The 24,494-nt window shown below is 43.5% G+C and overlaps 1 protein-coding gene across 2 annotated transcripts in view; it reads left to right on the top strand.

Moving 5' to 3' along the window:
• The window catches only part of ULK4 (unc-51 like kinase 4), a 951,013-nt gene that overhangs the window by 58,016 nt on the left and 868,503 nt on the right, over positions 1-24,494 (top strand). For both annotated transcript variants that reach the window (XM_077491567.1, XM_077491568.1), the window contains exons 10-11: positions 13,071-13,150; positions 13,234-13,303. In XM_077491567.1, the coding sequence (XP_077347693.1) occupies positions 13,071-13,150; positions 13,234-13,303 (150 nt within the window). The remainder of the gene's footprint in view (positions 1-13,070; positions 13,151-13,233; positions 13,304-24,494) is intronic.

Consider the following 24,494-nt stretch of genomic DNA (forward strand, 5'->3'; position numbering starts at 1 on the left):
TTTTTTTTTTAAATTTTATAACGGGTAATTTTTGTCTGTCATTGATGTACGCTGATGAGGCGGCACTGATGGGCACCGATGGGTGGCAGTGATGGGCACTGATCAATTACACTGATAGACAGCACTTCTAGGTGGCACTGATTGGCACCACTGGTGGGCATCAATAGGTGGCACTTGTGGGCATTGATAGGTGGCACTTGTGGGCACGGTTGGTCAGTATAAATGAGGCATAATTGCCTCTTCCTCTTAGGGACCGATGTCCCTTTAAGATAAGCTGGTGATCTGCTTTTTTTTCTCTCCTCCGCTGTAAACATTTTTTTAAAAAATCACTGAGTTTTTGTTTACATCATGTGATCAGCTGTCATTGGCTGATAGCTGATCACATTGTAAGGGGCTGGGACCGGCCCCTTCCTCAGATCGGTGATCACCCGAGTCTCGTTGACTCGGTGATCACATTGCGCTCCGTGCGTGCCCTGTAGGGCGCACGCAGGGAGCGTGCACAGGGGAGGCTGTCAAATGACGGCCTCCCGGGAATTCACATCCGCACTGTGGCTGACATTCGGCCATAGCGCGGATGTCAGGTAGTTAAATAACAAACATGTTAGACTTCCCTGCTCTGCGTAATTGTTTTGCACAGAGCAGCTTTGATCTTTCTCTTCTCGGGTCCCCCACCAGAGCCCCAGGCCCTTCCCTCCTTCCTTGCACCTTATAGCAAGCAGCTTGCTTTGGGGGCACCCAAGCAGGCTTGCTCCTGACTCCACGCTCACACTCTCTCCTCATTGGCTCACTGGCTGTAATTGACAGTAGTGGGAGCCAAAGGTTACCACTGCTGTTTCAGGCAATGAGGAGGGAGAGACCCAGGAAACGGGAGAGACGCTGCTCTCGTGCACATTGCTGGATCGAGATGGGGCTCAGGTGAAGTTTAGGTGGAGCTGGGGACGCTGCTGCACACAGAAGATTTTTTTTTTACCTTTATGCATAGAATGCATAAAGGTAAAAAAACCTTCAGCCTTTACAACTACTTTAACATGTATTTCAACCATTCCTTACACTTTCCAATACTAAAAAAGAGAAAAGGTTTTTACTATAGATTTATAGGCATATACACTACTGAGCAAAAGTTTTACCCAGGTGTGAAAAAATGCTGTTAACTACAGAATGCTTTCAGTAATAGAAGGGTTAATAGTTCATTTAATTTTAATTTTTTTAATTGATAAAAAATAAACTGAAGAGAAATACAAATCAATATTTTTGACCTTCAGAACCACATAAGTTCTAGCTATACTTGCACACATTTTTTGAAGGACCTTGGCAGGTAGGTTGTTCCAGACATCTTGGGAACTAACCATCGATCGTCTGTGGATGTAGGCTGCTTCAGATCCTTCTGTCTTTTTATGTAATCCCAGACAGACTTGATGATGTTGAGATCATGGCTCTGTCGGGGCCAAATCATTACTTCCAGGACTCCTGTTCTTCTTTACACTAAGGATAGTTTTTGACATTGGTTGTATGTTTTTGGTCCTTGTCATGCTACAGAGTAAATTTGGGGCCAATTACACACCTCCCTGGTGGTATGGCATGATGGATAAATATCTGCCTGTATTTCTCAGCATTGAGGACACCATTGATAATGAATAAATCTCCAACTTAATTTGCAGAAACGCAGCCCCAAACTTCCAAAGAGCCTCCACAATGCTTCACTGTTGCCTGCAGACACTCCTTATTGTACCGTTCTCCAGCCCTTCGGCAAACAAACTGCCTTTTCTTACAACCTAATATTTCAAATTTGACTCATGAGGCCAGAGCACCTGCTAACATTTGTCTGCGCCCCAGTTCCTATGTTTTCATGCATGGTTGAGTTTCTTAGCTTTGTTTCCATGTCAGAGGTATGGCTTTTTGGCCACGATTTTTCCATGAAGACCAATTCTAACCAGGCGCCTTCGGACATTAGACGGGTGTACCTGACTCCCACTGGTTTCTGCCAGTTCTGTGCTCATGACAATGCTGGACATCTTTCAACGTCAAAGGGAAGTACGCATGATGTGTCTTTCATCTGCTGCATTAAGTTTTCTTGGCCCACCACTGCGACTATGGTCCTCAACGTTACCCGTTTCTTTTGTGCTTCTTTAAAAGATCTTAAACAGCACATCTTGAAACCCCAGTCTGCTTTGAAATCTTTGCCTGAGAGAGACCTTGCTGATGCAGTTTAAGCACTTCAGCCCCGGAGGATTTGGCTGCTCCATGACGAGCCATTTTTTGCGATTCGGCATTGCGTCGCTTTAATTGACAATTGTTTGGTCGTGCGACATTGTACCCCAACAAAATTGACGTCCTTTTTTTCCCACAAATAGAGCTTTCTTTTGGTGGTATTTGATTGCCTTTGCAGTTTTTATTTTTTGTGCTATAAACAAAAGGGCAACAATTTTATAAAAAAAACACAATATTTTGTACTTTTTGCTATAATAAATATTCCCCTTCTTTAAAAAAAAAAAAAAAAAAAAAAAAGCTATTTTCAGTTTAGGTTGATACGTATTCTTCTACATATATTTGGTAATAAAAATCGCAATAAATGTATATTGATTGGTTTGCACAAAAGTTATAGCGACTACAAAATAGGGGATAGATTTATAGCATTTTTATTATCATTATTATTTTTTTTACTTTTTTGTAATGGCGGCTATCTGCGTTTTTTTTTTTCTTTCGTGACTGCGACATTATGGCGGATACATCAGACACTTTTGACACATTTTTGGGACCATTGGCATTTATACAGCGATCTGTGCTAAAAAAAAAATGCATTGATTACTGTATAAATGGCACTGGCAGGGAAGGAGTTAACATTAGGGGTGATCAAGGGGTTAACTGTGTTCCCTAGTGTGTGTTCTAACTGAAGGGGGGAGGGGACTGACTAGGGGAGATGACAGATCATCTGTTTATACTTTGTATGAGCAGACGATCCGTCACTTCTTCCCTCAGAGAACCGGGATCTCTGTGTTTCATCGTGACCGCCAGGTACTCGCATCAGCTCCGGGGGCAAGCTGCGGGCGCACACGCACCCCTAGTTGGCCGCCCAAAGGAGCGACGTACCATAATACTGATTCGCCTGCCCGTACCATTCTGCCACAGTAAAACTGTGGCGGCTGGTCGGCAAGCGGTTAACTACAATGTGTCTTGTTGTTGTGTTCAGTCTTGCCATGGTGTGTGACCTGTGGCATGAACTTGTCTTCCACAACCTCACCCAGTTGTAAGCCTCCTCCACAGCTGTTTCTGTTTCAGTTAATGACTCTTTCAACCTACATATGAAATTGATGATTATTAGTCCTGGCATGGTATAATAGTTTAATCAAATGCCTGACTCTAATCCTACAAAATGGCTGACTTTGTGTAAGTGTAATGACACGTACACATGATTAAACAATCCGGTGGACTCAAGTCCGCCGGACAATCCACCCGTGTGGAGGCTACGGCTGACTTTTTTTACACAAAATTCCAGCGGACTTGCATTTCGGTGGACAGTACGGCCGTGTGTGTGCCAGTCTGCCATAATTTTGAAATGAACGGACTTTTCCCGCTCGGAGAAAAGTCCGCTCATTTTGAGCGTGGCTCCAGGTAGCCGGGACCAGCGAAGGAAGCGTCGCTGGCCCCGTCACCTGGTATGGACTTAAAGGGGAATCCCTACGCTGAAAAAAACGGCGTGGGGGTCCCCCCCCCTAGGTTCATATCAGACCCTTATCGGAGCACACTATATATAGGGAACCAATCCACCGAAGCATGTTGTGCCCCAGATCTAGACAATACCGCCCGGAGATAGGCCCAGTCCACCCTGTCGAATGCCTTTTTGGCATCTGTGGACAGTAAGAGACAGGGCCAACTGGGCCGCTGCAGGTCTGCCCAGTGAATCAGCTGGATAGCCCTATTTGAGTTATCCCTGGCCTCCCTCCCCAATATGAATCCCATTTGGTCCAGATGAATTACTGTGGGCATGACAGGTTTGAGTCGATTGGCCAGGACCATCGCTAAAATTTTAATATCTGTGTTCAACAGCAAGATTGGCCCATAACTGCTGCCCATAACTGCTGCGGATGGATAGATCTTTCCCATCTTTTGGGAGGACCGTAACATGTGCTAACAGTGCCTCTTTCAGGAGCGCAGCGCCCGACGCCAATGCATTAAAGTATGTGCACATGCGATCAGATAAGAGGGCGGAAAACGTTGGTAATATGAATTATGGCGCTTACACACGTAGCAGACTGTCCAGCGGACTTAGGACTTTCCGCCGGACTTTCCGAACGAGCTACCTGCCCACACACGGTACTTTTGAGGCGTACTAAGTACGGCGGACTAAGTCCGCCGTACTTTTGAAATGAACGGACTCGCCCACACACGGAGGAAAGTCTGCTCATTTTGAGCGCGTCTCCAGATAGCCGGGACTAGTTAAGGAGGCGTCGCTGGCTCCGTCACCTGGTATGGACTTAAAGGGGAATCCCTACGCTGAAAAAACGGCGTGGGCCCCCCCCCCCCCTAGGTTCATATCAGACCCTTATCCGAGCCGGCCAGGAAAGGGGGAGACAAGCGAGCGCCTCCCCCCCCCTCCTGAGCCGTACCAGGCCGCGTGCCCTCAACATGGGGGGTGCCTTGGGGAAGGGGGGGGCGCGCGCCCCCCACCCCAAAGCACCTTGTCCCCATGTTGATGAGAACAAGGGCCTCTTCCCGACAACCCTGACCGTTGGTTGTCGGGGTCTGCGGGCGGGGGGGGTTTATCAGAATCCGGGAGCCCCCTTTTAATAAGGGGGCCCCCGGATCCTTGCCCCCTACCCTATGTGAATGAGTATGGGGTACAATGTACCCCTACCCATTCACCTGTGAAAAAAATGTAAAAAAAAAAAAACAACACACAAGGGTTAAAATAGTTTATTGCACAGCTCCGTGGGTCTTCTTCCATCTTCGGGGGTCTTCTTGCCGGACTCCGGACAATGAAATCTAACACATAATAATACACAGTAATGGACATTATCATGTGGTTTTAATAAAGCGGTAGTAAACCACTGTGTGTTTTTTTTTTTTTTTTTTTTCTGGAACCTGCAAGGTAAAGCCATAATGTGCTAGCATGCATCGCATACTAATGCATTATGTGGAACTTACCTTAGCCCGAAGCCCTTCCAGCGGCGAGCTGTCACCGCTGATAAGGTTTCCACCTTCATCCATCTTCCTTCTGGGTTCCTGGACTCTGGCTGTGTGAGTGTTCAGAGCCGCAATGACGTCACTCCAGAGTATGCCGCCGTTTATGGCACTAGACTTTGAAGGAAAGGCATTCCTTCAGAGCGCATGTGGTGCACATTTTAGGAGATATTTACAGTACCTATAGGTAAGTCTTATTATAGCCTTATCTATAGGTACAAATTATGCACAGGAGTTTACTTCCTGTTTAAGAGGTGAGGAATACATTTTTTGGAAGCTTTTTTTTTTTTGCTAAATTTTGCAGCAAAACAGGAAACACAATCATTCTGAAAATACACAAGACTAGATGTTTGCACACAAGTTTTCATTATTATATGTACTAATGCATGCAAAAAAAAGCATTATCAATTCTTAAAACTTCAAGCGCATAAGATAAACCAGGCCTGAAACTTGAGGTAAATCTCTGAGATAACCTCTCAGGGAAGAATAAATGCACAAAGCATTGTTTACATAGGATTTTATTAAAAACCATGAGCCGTGCCGTGTTTTATTAGTCTGGTGTTGCTGTGGAATTGATGTGTTAGAGAATCTCATTTTCCTTGACTATTGATGTTTATAGCCTGGAAAGGTAATTACATTTTTTGCCATTTGTACGGATATCCACACAACTTGTAAAATTTCAGTCAAGCAGTTGAATGTCCTGATGAAGTACATAAATACTTACTGTTTTACCTGACAAGGTATTTGTAATCCTTCATAGCTAGTTTTGTAATTTTCAGTTTTTTCCATATTAAACAGCCAAATGGGGAACATGTAATGACATAGATCATTTTTTTTGTCACCTCACCCCCTCCATCTTTCTTATTAGGCAGCAAAGCGGCATTGTCGCCTCTGTCTAGTGATCAGGGAGCTGTCTAGAGAAGCTGTAATGTTAAGGGCTCATTCTCATAGGCATCCAAAATGCAGCATTTTGATGCTTTTTTGTTTTGTACGCATTTAAGACCCCTTTCACACCAAGGGCGTTTTGCAGGCGCTATAGCGTTAGAAATAGCGTCTGCAATCCGCCCTCAAAATGCTGCACCATTGTCTCCAGTGTGAAAGCTGGAGGGCTTTCACACTGGTGCGGTGCGCTGGCAGGACGTCAGGAAAAGTCCTGCCAGCAGCTTCTTAGGAGCGGTGTGTTTACCGCTCCTCCACCGCTGCTCCCCATTGAAATCAATGGGGCAGCGCTGCAATACCGCCAGCAAAACGCCGCTATTGTGGCGTATTGTGGGCAGTTTTAACCCTTTCTTGGCCGCTAGCGGGGTGCCGCAAATCCGATGGTAAAATACCACTAAAAATAGCGGCGTTTTAACGCCGACACTATAGGCGGCACAGTGTGAAAGCCCTCTTAATGCGGCAATATAGAAATCAATGGGTCCAAATACCTAGCTGTGTCTGCAAATGAAAATGTACTCTGAATTTATTTGGAGTACGAAAAAGTAGGACATAGTTGGGTTTATTTACTAAAACTGGATAGTGAAAAATCTGGTGCTGCTGTACATGATAGCCAATCATCTTCTAACTTCAGCTTGTTCAGTTAACCACTTGCCTACTGGGCAATTTTACCTTCTCCCTAACCAGGCCAATTTTCAGCTTTCAGCGCTGCCACATTTTGAAAGACAATTGTGCAGTCATGCAACACTGTACTCAAAGAAATTTATCTTTTTTTTCACACAACTAGAGCTTTTGTTTTGGTAGTATTTATTCACCACTGGGTTTTCTATTCTTTGCTAAACAAACTAAAAAAGACTGACAATTTTGAAAAGAAACCCAAAAAACTTTTTCAAGTTTGTTGTAAAATTTTGCAAACGGGCACAAAACGTGCGCTGATGAGGCTGCACTGATGGGCACTGATGAGATAGCACCGGTGGGCATTGACGACACTGATAGGTGGCACTGATGGGTACTGATGATTGGTACTGATAGACGGCACTGATGGGCACTGGTAGGAGACACTGATGGGCACTATTTGGCAGCACTGTTGAGCACTTATTGGCAGCACTGGTAGACACAGATTGGCAGCACTTGTGGGCATTGTTGGGACTGCACTGATAATCAGTGCCCTGTTTATCAGTGTACATGTCCCTTTTAGAGAAGCTGGTTATCGGCTCTCTTCTTCTGCTGTCAACATGAGGAAAGGAGTGGCAATAACCGGCTCTTATTTACATCCATGACCAGCGGTGATTGGACCCGCTGATTGGCTCCGGACACTGGGATCACAGAGCGTGCCACCTGTGCCATGCAGTGTGCGTGCGGCATGCGTGATCAAGGGAGGCCCTCATATGATGACCTCCCAGAACTAGCTGTCCTCGCTGTACACGTCGTTCAGCTATAGCGTGGTCGGAAAATGATTAAAGAGGAACTAAAGCCTTTTTGCCCCCTCCATTTTTTTTTCACTGCTTACCTTTGACCTTTTTCAGCACAATAAACATACTCCCCTAACCAGCAGGTCCAGTGTTGAGCTGCTGGGATCTTTCTCTCTTATTAAATCAGCTGCTGACTCTTCCAGGTGCAGGCACTTTTCAGCCCACTGTCCTCCTCTTTGCTGAATGGGACAGCACATCATGCATCCCAGTAGGCACTGCGTCATAATCCTAGGCGAATTCCAGAAACCAGGGGGGGGGGGGGCAAACCTTTTAATAGGGAACAAAAACTTGGGTAAACAAAAAAACAAAACATCCAATATTGGCAATGCAGAGGGGGAGCAGGATGGAGAGGAGGAGAGTGCAGAGGGAGGGTGAAGGTCCGCTTTAAGCTTTGAGAAAAAAAAAAACCTGGACGCTGATTGGTTTCTATGTAGAGCTGCACCAGATTTTGCACTCGGTTTTATTGAATCAACCCCAGTGAGTCTGGGGCCATAAATATCTGCAGATATACTCATACATGCATAAAGTCATTAGCCATGAATCGGCTGTTTGTTTATGCAGATGGTGCCCCAAGTGCTGCGCTCAGACAGCATGTGTAAGTCTTTAGGTACGCAGCGGCTGTACAGAGACATATGCTCATCCTAATTTGACAAGTGTGAGGGTGAGCGGCTCTGAATACACTCTGCATTTGGAGCCATTCGTCTGCACTCCAGCCACATAAACAAACAGACAATTCATGGTACACAGGCCTCTGCACCAGTTTCAATACGGCCTAAGGCCGCGTACACACGGGCGGACTGTCCGCCCAACTAGGTTCGTCAAACAGTTTGACAAACAGTCCGTTCAAAATTAGCATGAACGGACTTGACCACACACGACGAACGAACAGTCCGCTGAAAACTTGCACGATGACGTGAACGGCACGTACGACGGGACGAGAAATTCGACGTCCGATACACTGCAATGCAACCTTCGCCGTGTAAATTCTTTCTGAGCATGCGGGAGACTTAGTTTGCCGAACAAGCCTACACACGAGCGGACTGTCCGCTCAAACCAAGTTTCAGCGGACAGTCTTATGGAAATTCCGAAAAACTTTGTTCGTCAGACTGTCCGCTGAAGCCCACACACGAGCGGACTGTTCGCTGAAACACTGTTCAGCGGACAAAGTTGGGCGAACAGTCCGCCCGTGTGTACGCGGCCTAAGAAGAAGCCAGCCTTTCTCAAACTTTTTTTTTTTTTTTTTTTTTAGCCCAGAGGAGGGCAGAGAACCCTTGAAATAATTTTTAGGTCTCAGGGAACCCCTGTTAAATTCAAGGTACAGTGGGAAAATGCTACTTACATCAGTGGTAAGTATCCCCTACATTACAGTGGTGGCCACAATGCCACCCTTCCCTTACTACATAAAAGGTAGGAACATTAGACCAAAAGATAAAAGTCCAAATTTATTTATTGGTATTGCACTAAAAAAAACAAAAAAACAATGTGCTTCAGGGGTCAAAAAACTCCCCCTCCATTACTGCTTCAGGTAAGATCAGAACCTTGAGTGGACTCAGGGTGGGGCTTTCCTGTGTGAATCTGTTCAGGGGAGCTAATTGCTGGATCAGAAGAATTAAATGGCCAGCAGTATATTCTGCTGGTTCTGCCAAGTGGCATTGGACATGGGAACAGGCACCATCAGATAGGAGGTCAATCAGCCATTGATCAAGGAACCCCTAGCAAACTCTGGAGAAACCCTAGGGTTCCATGGAATCCTGGCTGAGAATGGCTGGTCTAAAGGCTGTATACACCTAAACATATATTCTCCCCTTCCCCCTTAGCTGTTATGCTTTTTCTTCATAAAACATACCTAAAAATACTGCAGTGATTTGCTGCTCAGGTGTCATAGCCCGTTTCCTGCGCCACCTCAGATGGTTGGATGCGTCACCTTAGAGGTTGCCTCAGATGGCTGTCTTTTCTGGTTTAAGTAATGTAGGTCTTGATCCAGCTCTGCCCTCCTGCTGCCAAAAAAAAAAAAAAAAAAAAGACAACAAAAAATAGTGTCCCCTCACCCAAAAGGAAAAGCTGCTATTATTATTGCTGAAGAAGGTGGTTGGTGGCAGGGCCGTACTGTGCGGTTGGCGAGACCAGCGCCTTTTCGGGCCACATAATCTACACACACTATTGGTGAGCTGGTCAGCTGAGCACCCCCCCAGCGCTGCCTGCTGTTTTTTCTGCAACAGGGGGCATAGCACACCACAGAGCACAGACATGCACTTGTGCGAACTACCCAGCCCAGGGGGTCCTAGGTAGTTCAGGTGCACGTACGTCTTTTTGAGCAGGCAGTGCGGTCATACAGGTGGTCTTTCCATGCCGGCTGGTCCCTGCCTTGATGGTGTCCTGTGCTGTGGGGTTGTATTTGGAATTTTGGATGAAAAGCTTTAAGCTACAGTTGATCTCGATAATCTCCTTGTCCTTGGGCTTCCTGAGGTAACATGGCTTGTTGTAAAGTTCGCTATTTATTATTTTCCAAGTATTATGGAAGTATTATGGCAGTGGATGGAAACCCTAATAAATGACATTATGTTTGCTAAAGCACTCAGTTATAAACAGTTCCCACTTCTTGTTCTTTGTTTATTTATTTTTTAACCACTTGCTTACTGGGCACTTAAACCCCCCTCCTATCCAGACCAATTTTCAGCTTTCAGCGCTGTCGCACTTTGAATGACAATTGCACGGTCATACAACACTGTACCCGAAAGAAATTGTTATAATTCCCCCCACCCCCACATAATACAGTCTAAATTTTACCCCCTTCCTGACCAGAGCACTTTTTGCTATTCGGCGCTGCGTCGCTTTAACTGAAAATTGCGCAATCGTGTGACGTTGTACCCAAACAAAATGGACGTCCTTTTTTTCCCCACAAATAGAGCTTTCTTTTGGTGGTATTTGATCATTTGTGCAATTTTTATTTTTTGTAAAAAAAAAAAACAACAAAAAAAAAGTGTTATAAAATTTTAAACGGGTAATTGATGTACGCTGATAAGGCGTTACTGATGGGCATCAATAGGTGGCACTGATGGGTGGCAGTGATGGGCACTGATCGGTTACACTGATTGGCACCACTCATGGGCATTGATAGGTGGCACTTGTGGCCACTTTCAGGGTGCAATTATGAGGCATAATTGCCTCTTCCTTTTCCACACATTCCAGCAATGACTGCATGGCCTGCCTCAGGGTCTGGTTTTCCCTAAGATGACAATGGGGAGGTGGGGGGGAGGGTTGGGGCATGTCTGTGCAATCAGTGTTGGCACATAGCTGCTTATTATCTCTGCTGAAAACACAAGTTGGAATTGGAGGAGAGGGAGGTTACTAAAACTGGAGCACTCAGAATCTGGTGCAGCTGTGCATGGTAGTCAATCAGCTGCTAACTTCAGCTTGTTCAGTTAGGCCCCTTTCACACTGGGGTGGTGCGGGCATCAGCGGGAAAGTGGCGCTATTTTTAGAGCTGCTTTACCATCGTTTTAGTGGCAGTATTTCAAAAGTCAAAATAATTGAAAAGTGACTTTACAGTCTAAACACAATCTTTAATGGATATGCAGACAATTTAAAATGAAAGGAAATTGATTTAAAAAACAAACTGCTGAAATTCTAATTATTTAATGAAGGGGATGTGGGGGGGGGGGGGCGCCGATAGAGATTCTCGCCAAGGGAGCTGGAGACCCTAGGTACCCCTCTGGTTGGTGGGGTGGGGGCGGTTGAAGCTAGGTACGTAAAGTCCTTTACAAAAAGTGAAGTCAATAATCACAACAGGTTTTTCTATTCATATGTACCTTAACTAAGCCCAATAGGGTGACTGGCAGCAGTCTTTATGAATTGGGGGATATTGATGTAAAAGAACATGAAGGAAGTAAAAATACATCTAATGGATACATAAAAAAAAAACAGTTGTCTCCATCTACTGGACACTTCTGTTACTACACAGTTGATGGTGCAGCTGTATGGCAGGAACACAGAGCAGCAGAAAACTAGTGATATTACAAATGCAACTGCAATATTTACCTAATGCAGAACTAAGAGTAATTGGGGTATTAGCAAACGGACTTCTTCTCCTGACTGGTGATATGCGAACAGAGGCATGTGCATTTTTTTTTTTTTTTTACCTTTCATATGTTTTGTTTGTTTTTGTTGCATCAAATTAATTAATTAATTATGTATGACCAATCAATAACATCTCACATAAGCATTAGTATATCATTTTGGTCGGTTCTAATATTTTTAAATCTTCAGATTTTATCAAAATGACATATTTTAATTCTGCTTTGAAGCTCCTTGCTCAGACACTTCTTGTTTTAGGGTGACAACTCTTTGTGCCTGTGCCCCAGTTGTGCTCTTTTGTCACCCTGGCTGCTTGGCTGCCTACATGCTTAAGGAAGTGGTCCGGTATGGCCCCCAAAATGTCATTATTTTTGATGTGATGTAATCATAATATAAAGTGTTGGACCCTACTTGGAGATCCCTGGTGTGCTGGTGACATATTGTCACGATCTGGAGTCAGGCTCAGAGACCAATAGCTATAGCAGCAGAGCAGATATTCACACAGGTCACCCTGGCTGATGGCACGGGTTCACCTGAGGTGCGGGGTCTAAGCACTAACCGGTATTCACCAGAGCTCCCAAAGGTGGAGATGGGCTTGGCTGCGTGTTAGTGCCAGGTCGCGGTCCTCAGGATAGCCCCACCAGGAGGTGAGCAAGCCGGGGGTCTGGTAGCAGATATAGCAGGTAGAGATCAAGCAGAAGCGTAGTTGAGAAACAAGCCAAAAGTCGGTAACCAATAGTTGCAGGTTGGGATTCAGCAGAAGCGTAGTCCAGGAGCAAGCCAAATGTCTGTAACGAAAGGTAGCAAGGATACGGTCGGCAGCAGGAGAGATAGAAGCAAGATATTGGCTGGTAAAGGCACAATATTCTGGCAAGGAGGAAGTGCAGAGACATGGCTTATATCAGGAAGTTCATGGGAGGAGCAAAGGGTTCAAGGTTCAAGGCAAACAAGATTCAAGACAAGATCACTAAAGGAATTGTCCAAGAAGCTGTCCAAGAAGCTGTCCAAGGAGCTGTCCAGCATTCCAGGTGGCTCAGCAAGCAGAGTCACTGCCAGACACACCAGAGGTCCCAGGTTCAAGCCCAGGTCCTAACACATATCTTTAATTCTATGTTGTCACCCTGTCACACGAGCTTCCAATGGAGACCTACAAGTGGGATTTTATCATTCAGGAATTTCACTGGTAACATCCACAACTTCACCCACCGTGTAATTTAAAGGTAACTGTGTGTAGAATGTTATCAATACTGAATTTATAAAGAAGATGCAGGGTTATTTAATAGGCCATAATGACTGTTTACAGAATAGTCAAAGCAGTTCTCAGTGATCCTGAATGACAATGCTTGCTGTATTTCCTGCATGAGACATGATTTGTCAAATAACAAGTGTTCATTTTTTTTTATCTGGCAGGAAGAACAGTGAGGACGGGGGCAATTCTACCAACGAGCATCCTGAAAGCCCTGGCAGTACACACAAATCTTTTAAGATTGGTTAGTGGCAGTGATCACTTGTTAAGATATTTTCACTTACTGCTCTTTTAATCGTTTGCTTATATTAATAATCTTTGTTTTAGATCATCCAGAAGATCTCAGACCCAAAAGTGGCCTTGGTGGAGAAGCAAATGAATCCATTTTCTTACTCAGGTAAGAAAGGAAATGTGCATACTGTACATAATGGAAGTATTTTTTCTAAGTAAAGCTGTTAGGTTCTACCTCTTTACAGCAGCTGAAGAAACATTGGGATTTATTTTAGGGCCGTGGAAATTAAAGATTAATTCCTCAATCGATTCATTTTTTTGATTGATCAAAATCCTTTTGATTTGTACTCACCTCTCCGCCGGCTTCCGGGTCTTCAGGGAGTTCCGTCGGATATCCGGTGATGTCTCGGACATCGACGTCACTGGACTCCTCCCCCCTTCCCCAAGTGCCTCCGTCTGCTAATGAAGGGAAGGGGGGAGGAGTCCGGTGACGTCGAAGTTCTGATTGAACGTAACACGTACGGGGGAGGAGCTACACATGACGTCACCACTACTGCCCTACGGAACATGATTGTTGGCTTTACATGCTGTGTTTTTATCATCTTTATGTGAGTAGTTCATGTTTGAACACAAAAATTAAATCTTATACTTAAGCGGTGAGCACTTAGATGTTTTTTTTTTCTACACATGACCTGGCGTCCTTGCTGAGATCTCAGGAGACGTGAGCAAAATCCAGCAGACTGATTGTACCAAAGTTGATTGATCAACTTTTTACATTCAGCTTGCCCATACATGGTTTAAACTGTCTATGTCGGCATAACTGATAGCAAGAATATAAACATATGAAAGTCGCATAAAAAGTACTGTGGGTAAACGCCACAATAATACCTCTGATATACAATATGTGCTCACTTGAAAATACACTATATTTTCCCTTTGGGGAGTGCAGATTTCAGAAAAAAATGCATGTAAAATCAAAATGTAACCACAAAAGTCGTGTCTGCCAAGTTTTAGGTAAATTAAAAATGTGCAGTTTAAAATTGCCAATGTGTATAAGTCATTTGCTTCTTTGCACATGCAGGAGTTTTACATGCATTTATTGGGGGAAGAGCACCGAAGAATTTAGAATTTCCATAATGCAGATACATTGAAAACCATTATGCTGGCTTCACACATTGTGTCATTAATGCATGGTAAAACCTGTGGTTTATCCAACGTACTTACAATGCACAGTAACACAATCAGCATTGCAGTTTGTTTTGTTATTTATTTTGAAAAAGGAACGTTTATTGAGCATACAAAATACATAGGATAGCAGTAACACATATGGGGTGCAACATGCACCAAATATACGGATAGAAAACAGCTGCTAACAATACCACAGGCTGAAAAAAACCAGGAGGGGGGGGTTCTTTGTTTACAGGTTGCACATTACATAAAAAGCAAGGGGCAATGCGGTGTGTTCAGAAATGGGGGGGAGAGAGGAACTCAGAGGTTGGGAGTCATATGCCGAGCCATAGTACATCCTACGCAAAGTAATTCGCAGGGAGGAGCAGGAAGCCATTATTATGAGGGCGAAGAGCCCACCTACAACCACGGAGACAGCTAGACTCGCCGGGCCGAACCCGAGTAGGTGTAAGGAGGCGTACAGACCACAAACTACACTATTCGGTACATGTATCTGAATCCCCCATCCATTTATCCCATAGCTTGGCAAACTTGCCCGGGCAGCCTCTATGCATATACAGCAGTTTTTTATAGGGGAGGGTGGCATTGACAGCTGACTTCCATTGTCGGGCGGTGGGGGGCGCTGTGCGCAACCAGGTGCGGGCTATCTGCAGTCTGGCTAGGTATAGGGTCTCCTGTAGGAAAACTGTCGGAATCCTTGCCTCCTCGGATACGAGGAGAATCCCCAGCAAACATTGGCGGGGGCATAGCGTCAGAGGGGAGCCCATTTGGTCGTGGAGGAAATCAACAATTTGCTTCCAGTAAACCTGCAACTCAGGACAGGACCAAAGGAGATGGTAGAACGTGGCCTGGGGATCACCACATTTAGGACATGTTGGATCATAGCCAGGTCTAAACTTGGACAGCCGCCCAGGGGTCAGGTATGACCTATGTAGCATGTAAAGGTGTGTAAGTCTGTCAGAGAGTTTAGGGGAGACCAGCTTAGGGGCGTCAAGTGCAGTTTCCCAGTCCGCGTCCTCGATAACCCCCACGTCGGCCTCCCATCTAGCCTTAAGTCGGTAGGCACGGGCGGTCGCCCCAGGCGTGAGCAGGTTGATGTAAAAAAAAGAAATCAGTTTCTTAGGGTCATCACCTAGCACGGCTGTTGCTATCGGAAGTGTTTCGAGCCTGGGGATAAGGGAGCCAAACTGAGAGCTAAGGGCATGGCGGAGTTGAAGATACCTAAAAAACATTCTATTAGGGAGGTTGAAGTCAGCTTTGAGGGCCTGGAAGGGTCTGACAGTGCCATTGGTAATAACCTGGGACAGAAAGATAACGCCCCCGGCCAGCCACACAGATCGGTCGGGGATCGTAGAGAGCTCGGGAAGTAGGGGATTGTCCCAAAGGGGGGTGTGGGAGTGAAACCTAGGGGCCCCAGTAATGGACGCGGCCTGCTGCCAAATCAAACAATGGTGGGACAGCATGTCTCTCATCGGGACGGAAGGTCCCCTGGAGCCACGCATAAGGAGACGGAGTGGGTGTACGACCAGAGTGTAGTGTGGGGAGCATACCAGTGAGGCATAGCGATCTTTGTCAATCTGATTAAAATAGTAGAAATGGGACAGTTGAGAGGCCAGATAATAATAGTACAGGTCTGGTATGGCGGTGCCGCCCAGGTGGGTAGGGCATTTCAGAACACTCCATGAGAGCTTGTGTCGAGACGAACCCCAAACAAACGTGTTTAGGATGGCCTCCAAGGATTTGAAGGTTCTGAGAGGGATGCGTAGGGGAGCGTGCCAAAACACATAGAGCAGCTTGGGGGGGAGGATCATTTTGACCAAGTTTACACGGCCCATCACCCCAAGGGGGAGACGGGACCAAGTCTGGGTTTTTTGCTTGAGCAGGGTAAATAAGGGTTCCACATTTAAAAGGGTGTAGTCAGTCAGCAATCGTGAACATTGCACTCCCAAATATTTCAACTGACTCGCCCTGACTAAGGGCATTGCCGCCTGATCAGCGGACGGGGCACCTAAGTCTAGAGGGAGGATCTGGGACTTGGACCAGTTAATACGTAGTCCAGAGTATTCCCCAAACTGCTCTATCAGTCGCAGGGCCGCTTGCAAAGAGGGACCCGAGTCTTCGAGGTATAATAACATATCATAAAAATTATATAGTATATAGCCCTCGTGAATCTATTGTCCAATATATACCATATTGACAGCGCTAAAACAACAAAACAATCATTCTTAAGAGGGTAGAAGCCCCATGGTTTACAACAAAAACCACAGTAATGTCCTTAAAAAGTCCCACACATCTGAGGATGGGATTTTAGTTGAAACACCAAAATGATGGAAAACAGAAAGAAAAGTCCATCTCCAAGAAAAGACCACCAGTGCAGAAAGAGCTTGTTAGCCGGTGACACCCCTTATGGTAAAGCACTCACCAGAACCCAATGGGTTAACAGGCACCTCTTTATAAATAGTCTTTCACTGGTATTCCTCTGTACCCAATTCCTGTGTCCTCATAGATTTTTCGGATTTAATACTTCACTCCCAGCAGCAAGTTCACATATAGAAAACAGCAAAAAGAGGTTCCATAGTGCAAACTGCTTTATTCTTTAAAAAATTTGTGCGCATATACACCATACGTACATAATCAATAAAAATTCATTCACAGAGATGTAACCACTAGAACAACCGGATTTGTCTCACCGCGGCTCCGGGCGTCTTAGATCGAATGCAGGCTCGGCTTCCACGGCGGGTCCCGGGCAATCGTACAAATCGACCGCTCTGTAGTTACGAATAGCTGCTTGGTCACGCCCATACGCGTTTCGTCATCACGTCTTCATCTGTGGGCGTGGCCAAGCAGTGCAGCTAATCCGATTAAATATGAATAGGGGCGGAGAGGTGGCTCATGGGCATTCCCACGTCCAGCCCCCTAGACACACTCACTCCCACCCAATGCGGAAATGAAAAGGCCACGTCGTGCAAGCCATCGCCATGACAACATGCCTAAATGTACACTGTTCGCAAAAAAAAAAAAAACTTTCGTTTCTCACGAGTACGTCCCTGTGGGTAAAATTTGTTCACACAAACCTTCGTTTCTCATGAGAACAGTATTAATTCATTAAATCACCGAACAGCATACATTAAGTGAGCAGGTTATCTCATTATTCCAGGAAATCACCATTATCATACTAAAATAATAATATAATAATAAATTTACATCATTATTACCTAAAATACCCATTATCATACCAAAATAATAAATATTGTCAATATTGCAGGTATCCATCTTAGAAAAATGCATTGAGATAAAAGGCACATATATCTCAAATCTATATATACCACCAATATGTATGTAGAGCAAAATGCATTACATTCAATAAAATATTAAATAATTCTCCACACTATCTTAATCAATAGTCTTGTCTGATAGATTAATAAAAAATGATAAGATAAAATAAAACCCGAATGTTGAGTACCAGCAAAGCTAGAAAATGTAGACCTCTTGGTCTACTCGACTGCAAAAGTAGGTGTCCCAAAAAATAGAATAGAATAGAACCGACCTATACTCTTTTTTGTATACATGTATGCTGTGTTCACATAAAAAAATATATTAATAAAACAAGGCTAAATATGTTATGTAGAAACTGTTCTAAAATATATTAAGCTCAAATCCTCCTCAATATTTCCCCAGTGTACTGCAATAAAAACTTAGTAGTCACTAATGAAACAGTTAACATCCACCTCTATATTTAAACCGTAGGGACTCAAAGTGTTCATACGGAACAGCCACTCGGTCTCACGTTTAGATATTTCCCGGACTAAATTACTGCCCTTCCAATTCGGAAAGACCCTATCTACACCCCAAAACTTAAGACCTGTTGGGTCCCTGTCGTGTTTAAGTCTGAAATGTAGGGAAACACTATGGTCCTTATAGCCAATGGAAATATTGTAAATATGTTCTGCCACCCTAGTACATAATTTCCTTTTTGTTCGTCCTACATACATCAGCCCACACGGGCACTGAAGTACATATACTACATGTGTGGTCACACATGTGATAAATTGATCGATCTTAAAATTTTGTCCATTACCAGTGGAGGTGAATTGATCAATCCCCCGAATGTGATTGTGAACAGATTTACAGGCTTTGCACCTTCGACAGGCAAAAAAGCCAGCTCGATCCCAGAACATAAGAGGCCTGGAGGGTGGATCCAAAACCTTTTTGACAATTTTATCCCCAAAAGAGAAATTACGTCTGTAAATAAATCTAGGGTTCTCAGGAATTACTCCCTTGAGCGTCCTATCTAATTTGAGGATGTCCCAGTGTTTTCGGATAATCCCCTCTACCTCCTTGTATTGGCCATGGAGGGTGCTAATGAAACCCCATTCATGAGTACTACACATTATCCTTTCTTTCCGTTGTAAACATTGCTCCTGGGGTACACGTAGCACCTGTTGCAATTCCTGATCCAGCATGTCAAAGGAGTAACCCTTTTCCACAAATTTATCCCTGACTAAAGATGCCTGTGTCAAATAATCATCATCAAAGGTACAATTTCTTCTAACACGAAGAAACTGACCTTTCGGTATCCCACGTAGCCAAAGCGGATGATGTCCACTATGAATAGGAATAAAACTATTTCTGTCCGTTGGCTTAAAAAACACTTTTGTGGACAAATTAGTCATTTCTCTCATTACAGTTACATCCAGAAAGTGGATTGACTTTTTATTCCAACTGAAGTCTAATTTTATATTGTTATTATTGTTGTTCAAACCATCAGAAAAGTCCTTCAGAGATTCCTCCGTGCCTTGCCAGATGAAAAACATATCATCTATATACCTATGATAGAAAAGTAATTCCCTTCTCCGGTTCGCAAAAATCCGTATATCCTCCCAATGGCTCATAAATAAATTCGCCAAACTCGGCGCAAATTTTGAACCCATCGCTACCCCTTTCTTTTGGTTATAAAATTTACCATCATACCAAAAGTAGTTGTGCGACAGGCAAAATTCCAGAGCCATTCGCAAAAACTTTTTTTGTATGTAAGGCAGGTCGTCCCTCTGAGAGAATGCCCAATTGAGAGCCAACAGGGCATCCTCGTGCTGTATAATCGTATAGAGAGACGACACATCTGCTGTTACTAAAAAGATTTCAGCGTCTCCAGGAAACTCCACATCACGCAACAAACCTAAAAAGCTTGTGGTGTCCTTTAAATAGGCACGTGTAGTGACCACACTCATCTGCAAGAAATGGTCTAAATATTGACCAATCCTAGCAGTCACTGATTTTATTCCGTTAACGATTGGCCTAGCCGGGGGTTCCGTCTGACTCTTATGGATCTTAGGTAACGTGTAAATATTGGGAATTCTATTATAACTAGGTACCAAAAATAACCGTTCCTTTTTTGTTAGGACCCGCATATAATATCCAAAATCCACCAAATTGCCCAAATCCTCACGATACGATTTCGTAGGGTCTCTATCTAGTAGAGTATATGTTGTTTGATCTGACAACATATCGCATAGCTGAGTGTGGTAATACTGCTTATCCAACAGTACCACACCTCCTCCTTTATCTGCTGGTCGGACAATAATATCCTTTCTTTCCTCTAGGGCTTTAATCCCTTCTTTAATATATATAGGACAAGGATTTTTCTTTAGTGGAAGGGCATCTAAATCCCTAAGGACTGATTGTTTAAACACCTCCACTTGGTGGTTGGAAGGTAGTGGTGGATTAAATAATGACTTATTCCGGAGATTGCTGTTCACGCCAATTATTCCATTATCCCTATTATTCGTTATCATACTGCTATTAGAAAGCATATATTTCTTAATATTGATCTTCCGTACGTATTTCTGTACTTCAATATAGACATTAAATTTATTCATTGGTTGGCGTACAGAACATTTCAAACCCGCATTTAGAATGTTTTTTTCTTTCTGGGATAAAGTTACTTGAGTCAAATTATAAATCCCTGTCATTCCGTCTCCCTGCGTCTTTTTTTGTTTGAGGCGTTTACCGGCTCTGCAGCCTCTTTTTCCATGGTTTTTTGTTGTTGTCTGACCGGACTGTATGGCATTCCCCAATCCTGGGGATGTCTCCAATCCTGATTGTTCTGGACGGATGGTGGATAAGAGGGTCGACCTCTCCATGGTCGCCCCCCTCTTGGTCTCCCCCTCCAATGTCCCCTCCCGCCTCTCCCTAAAAAAGGGGGCATCTGAGTATTACGGGGTGAGGATGATCTCACTAGAGGAGCAAAACGGTTATGTGTGTCAGGCTGATATATCCCTTGTTGATTATAACCCGGGCGAGTTTCCTTGTATCCCTTATTCTTACCCACAAAATTGGACTGTTTACGTGCCTGACTGTTTTGGGGGTTTTTTTTTTTTTTTTCCCAAAATTTATTTTTCTTGGTAAGGCCTCCTCAGTTACCTTAGGGATATTATCCAATGCTTTTGGTACGTTAGTTACTGGTTGTGTAGATGTAACCCCAACCCCGGTTTCTTCTTGTGTTGATGGTCTAAATCCTACCTGCCAACTATACATAGTGTGATTCCTAAAATCATTTAAATCCCTTCTAAATTTCTTTATTTTCTTTTTTTGTGTATCCCTATCCACCTTTTCCAATTTTTTCTGAATATCACTATTGAAAGAAGCTAGTTGTGGAGTGCCTCTTATTGGTTCTAATAAGGACTGCAAATCTGTGATTCTTTTTTCCAAAATCACCATTTTTCTCTTTTTACGTGCTAATACCAGTTGCTGTAATTTATAGCCAACTCCATTAAAGAAATCAAGCCACTCTGACATAGAACCTGTGTCATCAAGTCCGTCCTGAGGTGCCACATCCCACCTCAGGCTTCTCATTATTAATTTGTCCTTGAGGTACTGTTCAAACGTACAGATATCCCACCAGGTGCGAACTTGTTTCTCAAGGGTGTTGGCTAGTGCTGTTAGAGTTTCCGTATAATCATTATCTTCAAGTGTTCCCCCTTCACAGGAAAACACTGCTTCTAAATCAATTTGTCGATCCCTCAAAAAATTGATTGCATCCATGTTCGCTAAGGGTAAATTTAACTATGTAACAAGTACTGATATCACTGGCAAACAATCTAAACAAAAATTGCTAAGAATATTCCCCACCGATCCCAGCGCACACAGAAACAAAAGATGATATAATTTGCAAGCTGCTATCATACAAAAGATAAATCATAAAAATTATATAGTATATAGCCCTCGTGAATCTATTGTCCAATATATACCATATTGACAGCGCTAAAACAACAAAACAATCATTCTTAAGAGGGTAGAAGCCCCATGGTTTACAACAAAAACCACAGTAATGTCCTTAAAAAGTCCCACACATCTGAGGATGGGATTTTAGTTGAAACACCAAAATGATGGAAAACCAGAAAGAAAAGTCCATCTCCAAGAAAAGACCACCAGTGCAGAAAGAGCTTGTTAGCCGGTGACACCCCTTATGGTAAAGCACTCACCAGAACCCAATGGGTTAACAGGCACCTCTTTATAAATAGTCTTTCACTGGTATTCCTCTGTACCCAATTCCTGTGTCCTCATAGATTTTTCGGATTTAATACTTCACTCCCAGCAGCAAGTTCACATATAGAAAACAGCAAAAAGAGGTTCCATAGTGCAAACTGCTTTATTCTTTAAAAAATTTGTGCGCATATACACCATACGTACATAATCAATAAAAATTCATTCACAGAGATGTAACCACTAGAACAACCGGATTTGTCTCACCGCGGCTCCGGGCGTCTTAGATCGAATGCAGGCTCGGCTTCCACGGCGGGTCCCGGGCAATCGTACAAATCGACCGCTCTGTAGTTACGAATAGCTGCTTGGTCACGCCCATACGCGTTTCGTCATCACGTCTTCATCTGTGGGCGTGGCCAAGCAGTGCAGCTAATCCGATTAAATATGAATAGGGGCGGAGAGGTGGCTCATGGGCATTCCCACGTCCAGCCCCCTAGACACACTCACTCCCACCCAATGCGGAAATGAAAAGGCCACGTCGTGCAAGCCATCGCCATGACAACATGCCTAAATGTACACTGTTCGCAAAAAAAAAAAACTTTCGTTTCTCACGAGTACGTCCCTGTGGGTAAAATTTGTTCACACAAACCTTCGTTTCTCATGAGAACAGTATTAATTCATTAAATCACCGAACAGCATACATTAAGTGAGCAGGTTATCTCATTATTCCAGGAAATCACCATTATCATACTAAAATAATAATATAATAATAAATTTACATCATTATTACCTAAAATACCCATTATCATACCAAAATAATAAATATTGTCAATATTGCAGGTATCCATCTTAGAAAAATGCATTGAGATAAAAGGCACATATATCTCAAATCTATATATACCACCAATATGTATGTAGAGCAAAATGCATTACATTCAATAAAATATTAAATAATTCTCCACACTATCTTAATCAATAGTCTTGTCTGATAGATTAATAAAAAATGATAAGATAAAATAAAACCCGAATGTTGAGTACCAGCAAAGCTAGAAAATGTAGACCTCTTGGTCTACTCGACTGCAAAAGTAGGTGTCCCAAAAAATAGAATAGAATAGAACCGACCTATACTCTTTTTTGTATACATGTATGCTGTGTTCACATAAAAAAATATATTAATAAAACAAGGCTAAATATGTTATGTAGAAACTGTTCTAAAATATATTAAGCTCAAATCCTCCTCAATATTTCCCCAGTGTACTGCAATAAAAACTTAGTAGTCACTAATGAAACAGTTAACATCCACCTCTATATTTAAACCGTAGGGACTCAAAGTGTTCATACGGAACAGCCACTCGGTCTCACGTTTAGATATTTCCCGGACTAAATTACTGCCCTTCCAATTCGGAAAGACCCTATCTACACCCCAAAACTTAAGACCTGTTGGGTCCCTGTCGTGTTTAAGTCTGAAATGTAGGGAAACACTATGGTCCTTATAGCCAATGGAAATATTGTAAATATGTTCTGCCACCCTAGTACATAATTTCCTTTTTGTTCGTCCTACATACATCAGCCCACACGGGCACTGAAGTACATATACTACATGTGTGGTCACACATGTGATAAATTGATCGATCTTAAAATTTTGTCCATTACCAGTGGAGGTGAATTGATCAATCCCCCGAATGTGATTGTGAACAGATTTACAGGCTTTGCACCTGGTGGGATATCTGTACGTTTGAACAGTACCTCAAGGACAAATTAATAATGAGAAGCCTGAGGTGGGATGTGGCACCTCAGGACGGACTTGATGACACAGGTTCTATGTCAGAGTGGCTTGATTTCTTTAATGGAGTTGGCTATAAATTACAGCAACTGGTATTAGCACGTAAAAAGAGAAAAATGGTGATTTTGGAAAAAAGAATCACAGATTTGCAGTCCTTATTAGAACCAATAAGAGGCACTCCACAACTAGCTTCTTTCAATAGTGATATTCAGAAAAAATTGGAAAAGGTGGATAGGGATACACAAAAAAAGAAAATAAAGAAATTTAGAAGGGATTTAAATGATTTTAGGAATCACACTATGTATAGTTGGCAGGTAGGATTTAGACCATCAACACAAGAAGAAACCGGGGTTGGGGTTACATCTACACAACCAGTAACTAACGTACCAAAAGCATTGGATAATATCCCTAAGGTAACTGAGGAGGCCTTACCAAGAAAAATAAATTTTGGGAAAAAAAAAAAAACCCCCAAAACAGTCAGGCACGTAAACAGTCCAATTTTGTGGGTAAGAATAAGGGATACAAGGAAACTCGCCCGGGTTATAATCAACAAGGGATATATCAGCCTGACACACATAACCGTTTTGCTCCTCTAGTGAGATCATCCTCACCCCGTAATACTCAGATGCCCCCTTTTTTAGGGAGAGGCGGGAGGGGACATTGGAGGGGGAGACCAAGAGGGGGGCGACCATGGAGAGGTCGACCCTCTTATCCACCATCCGTCCAGAACAATCAGGATTGGAGACATCCCCAGGATTGGGGAATGCCATACAGTCCGGTCAGACAACAACAAAAAACCATGGAAAAAGAGGCTGCAGAGCCGGTAAACGCCTCAAACAAAAAAAGACGCAGGGAGACGGAATGACAGGGATTTATAATTTGACTCAAGTAACTTTATCCCAGA

Source organism: Lithobates pipiens, unplaced genomic scaffold, assembly GCF_037356315.1.
Source record: "Lithobates pipiens isolate NorthernLeopardFrog02 unplaced genomic scaffold, aLitPip1_a1.2 Scaffold_19, whole genome shotgun sequence".
NCBI classification, from domain to species: Eukaryota; Metazoa; Chordata; class Amphibia; order Anura; family Ranidae; genus Lithobates; species Lithobates pipiens.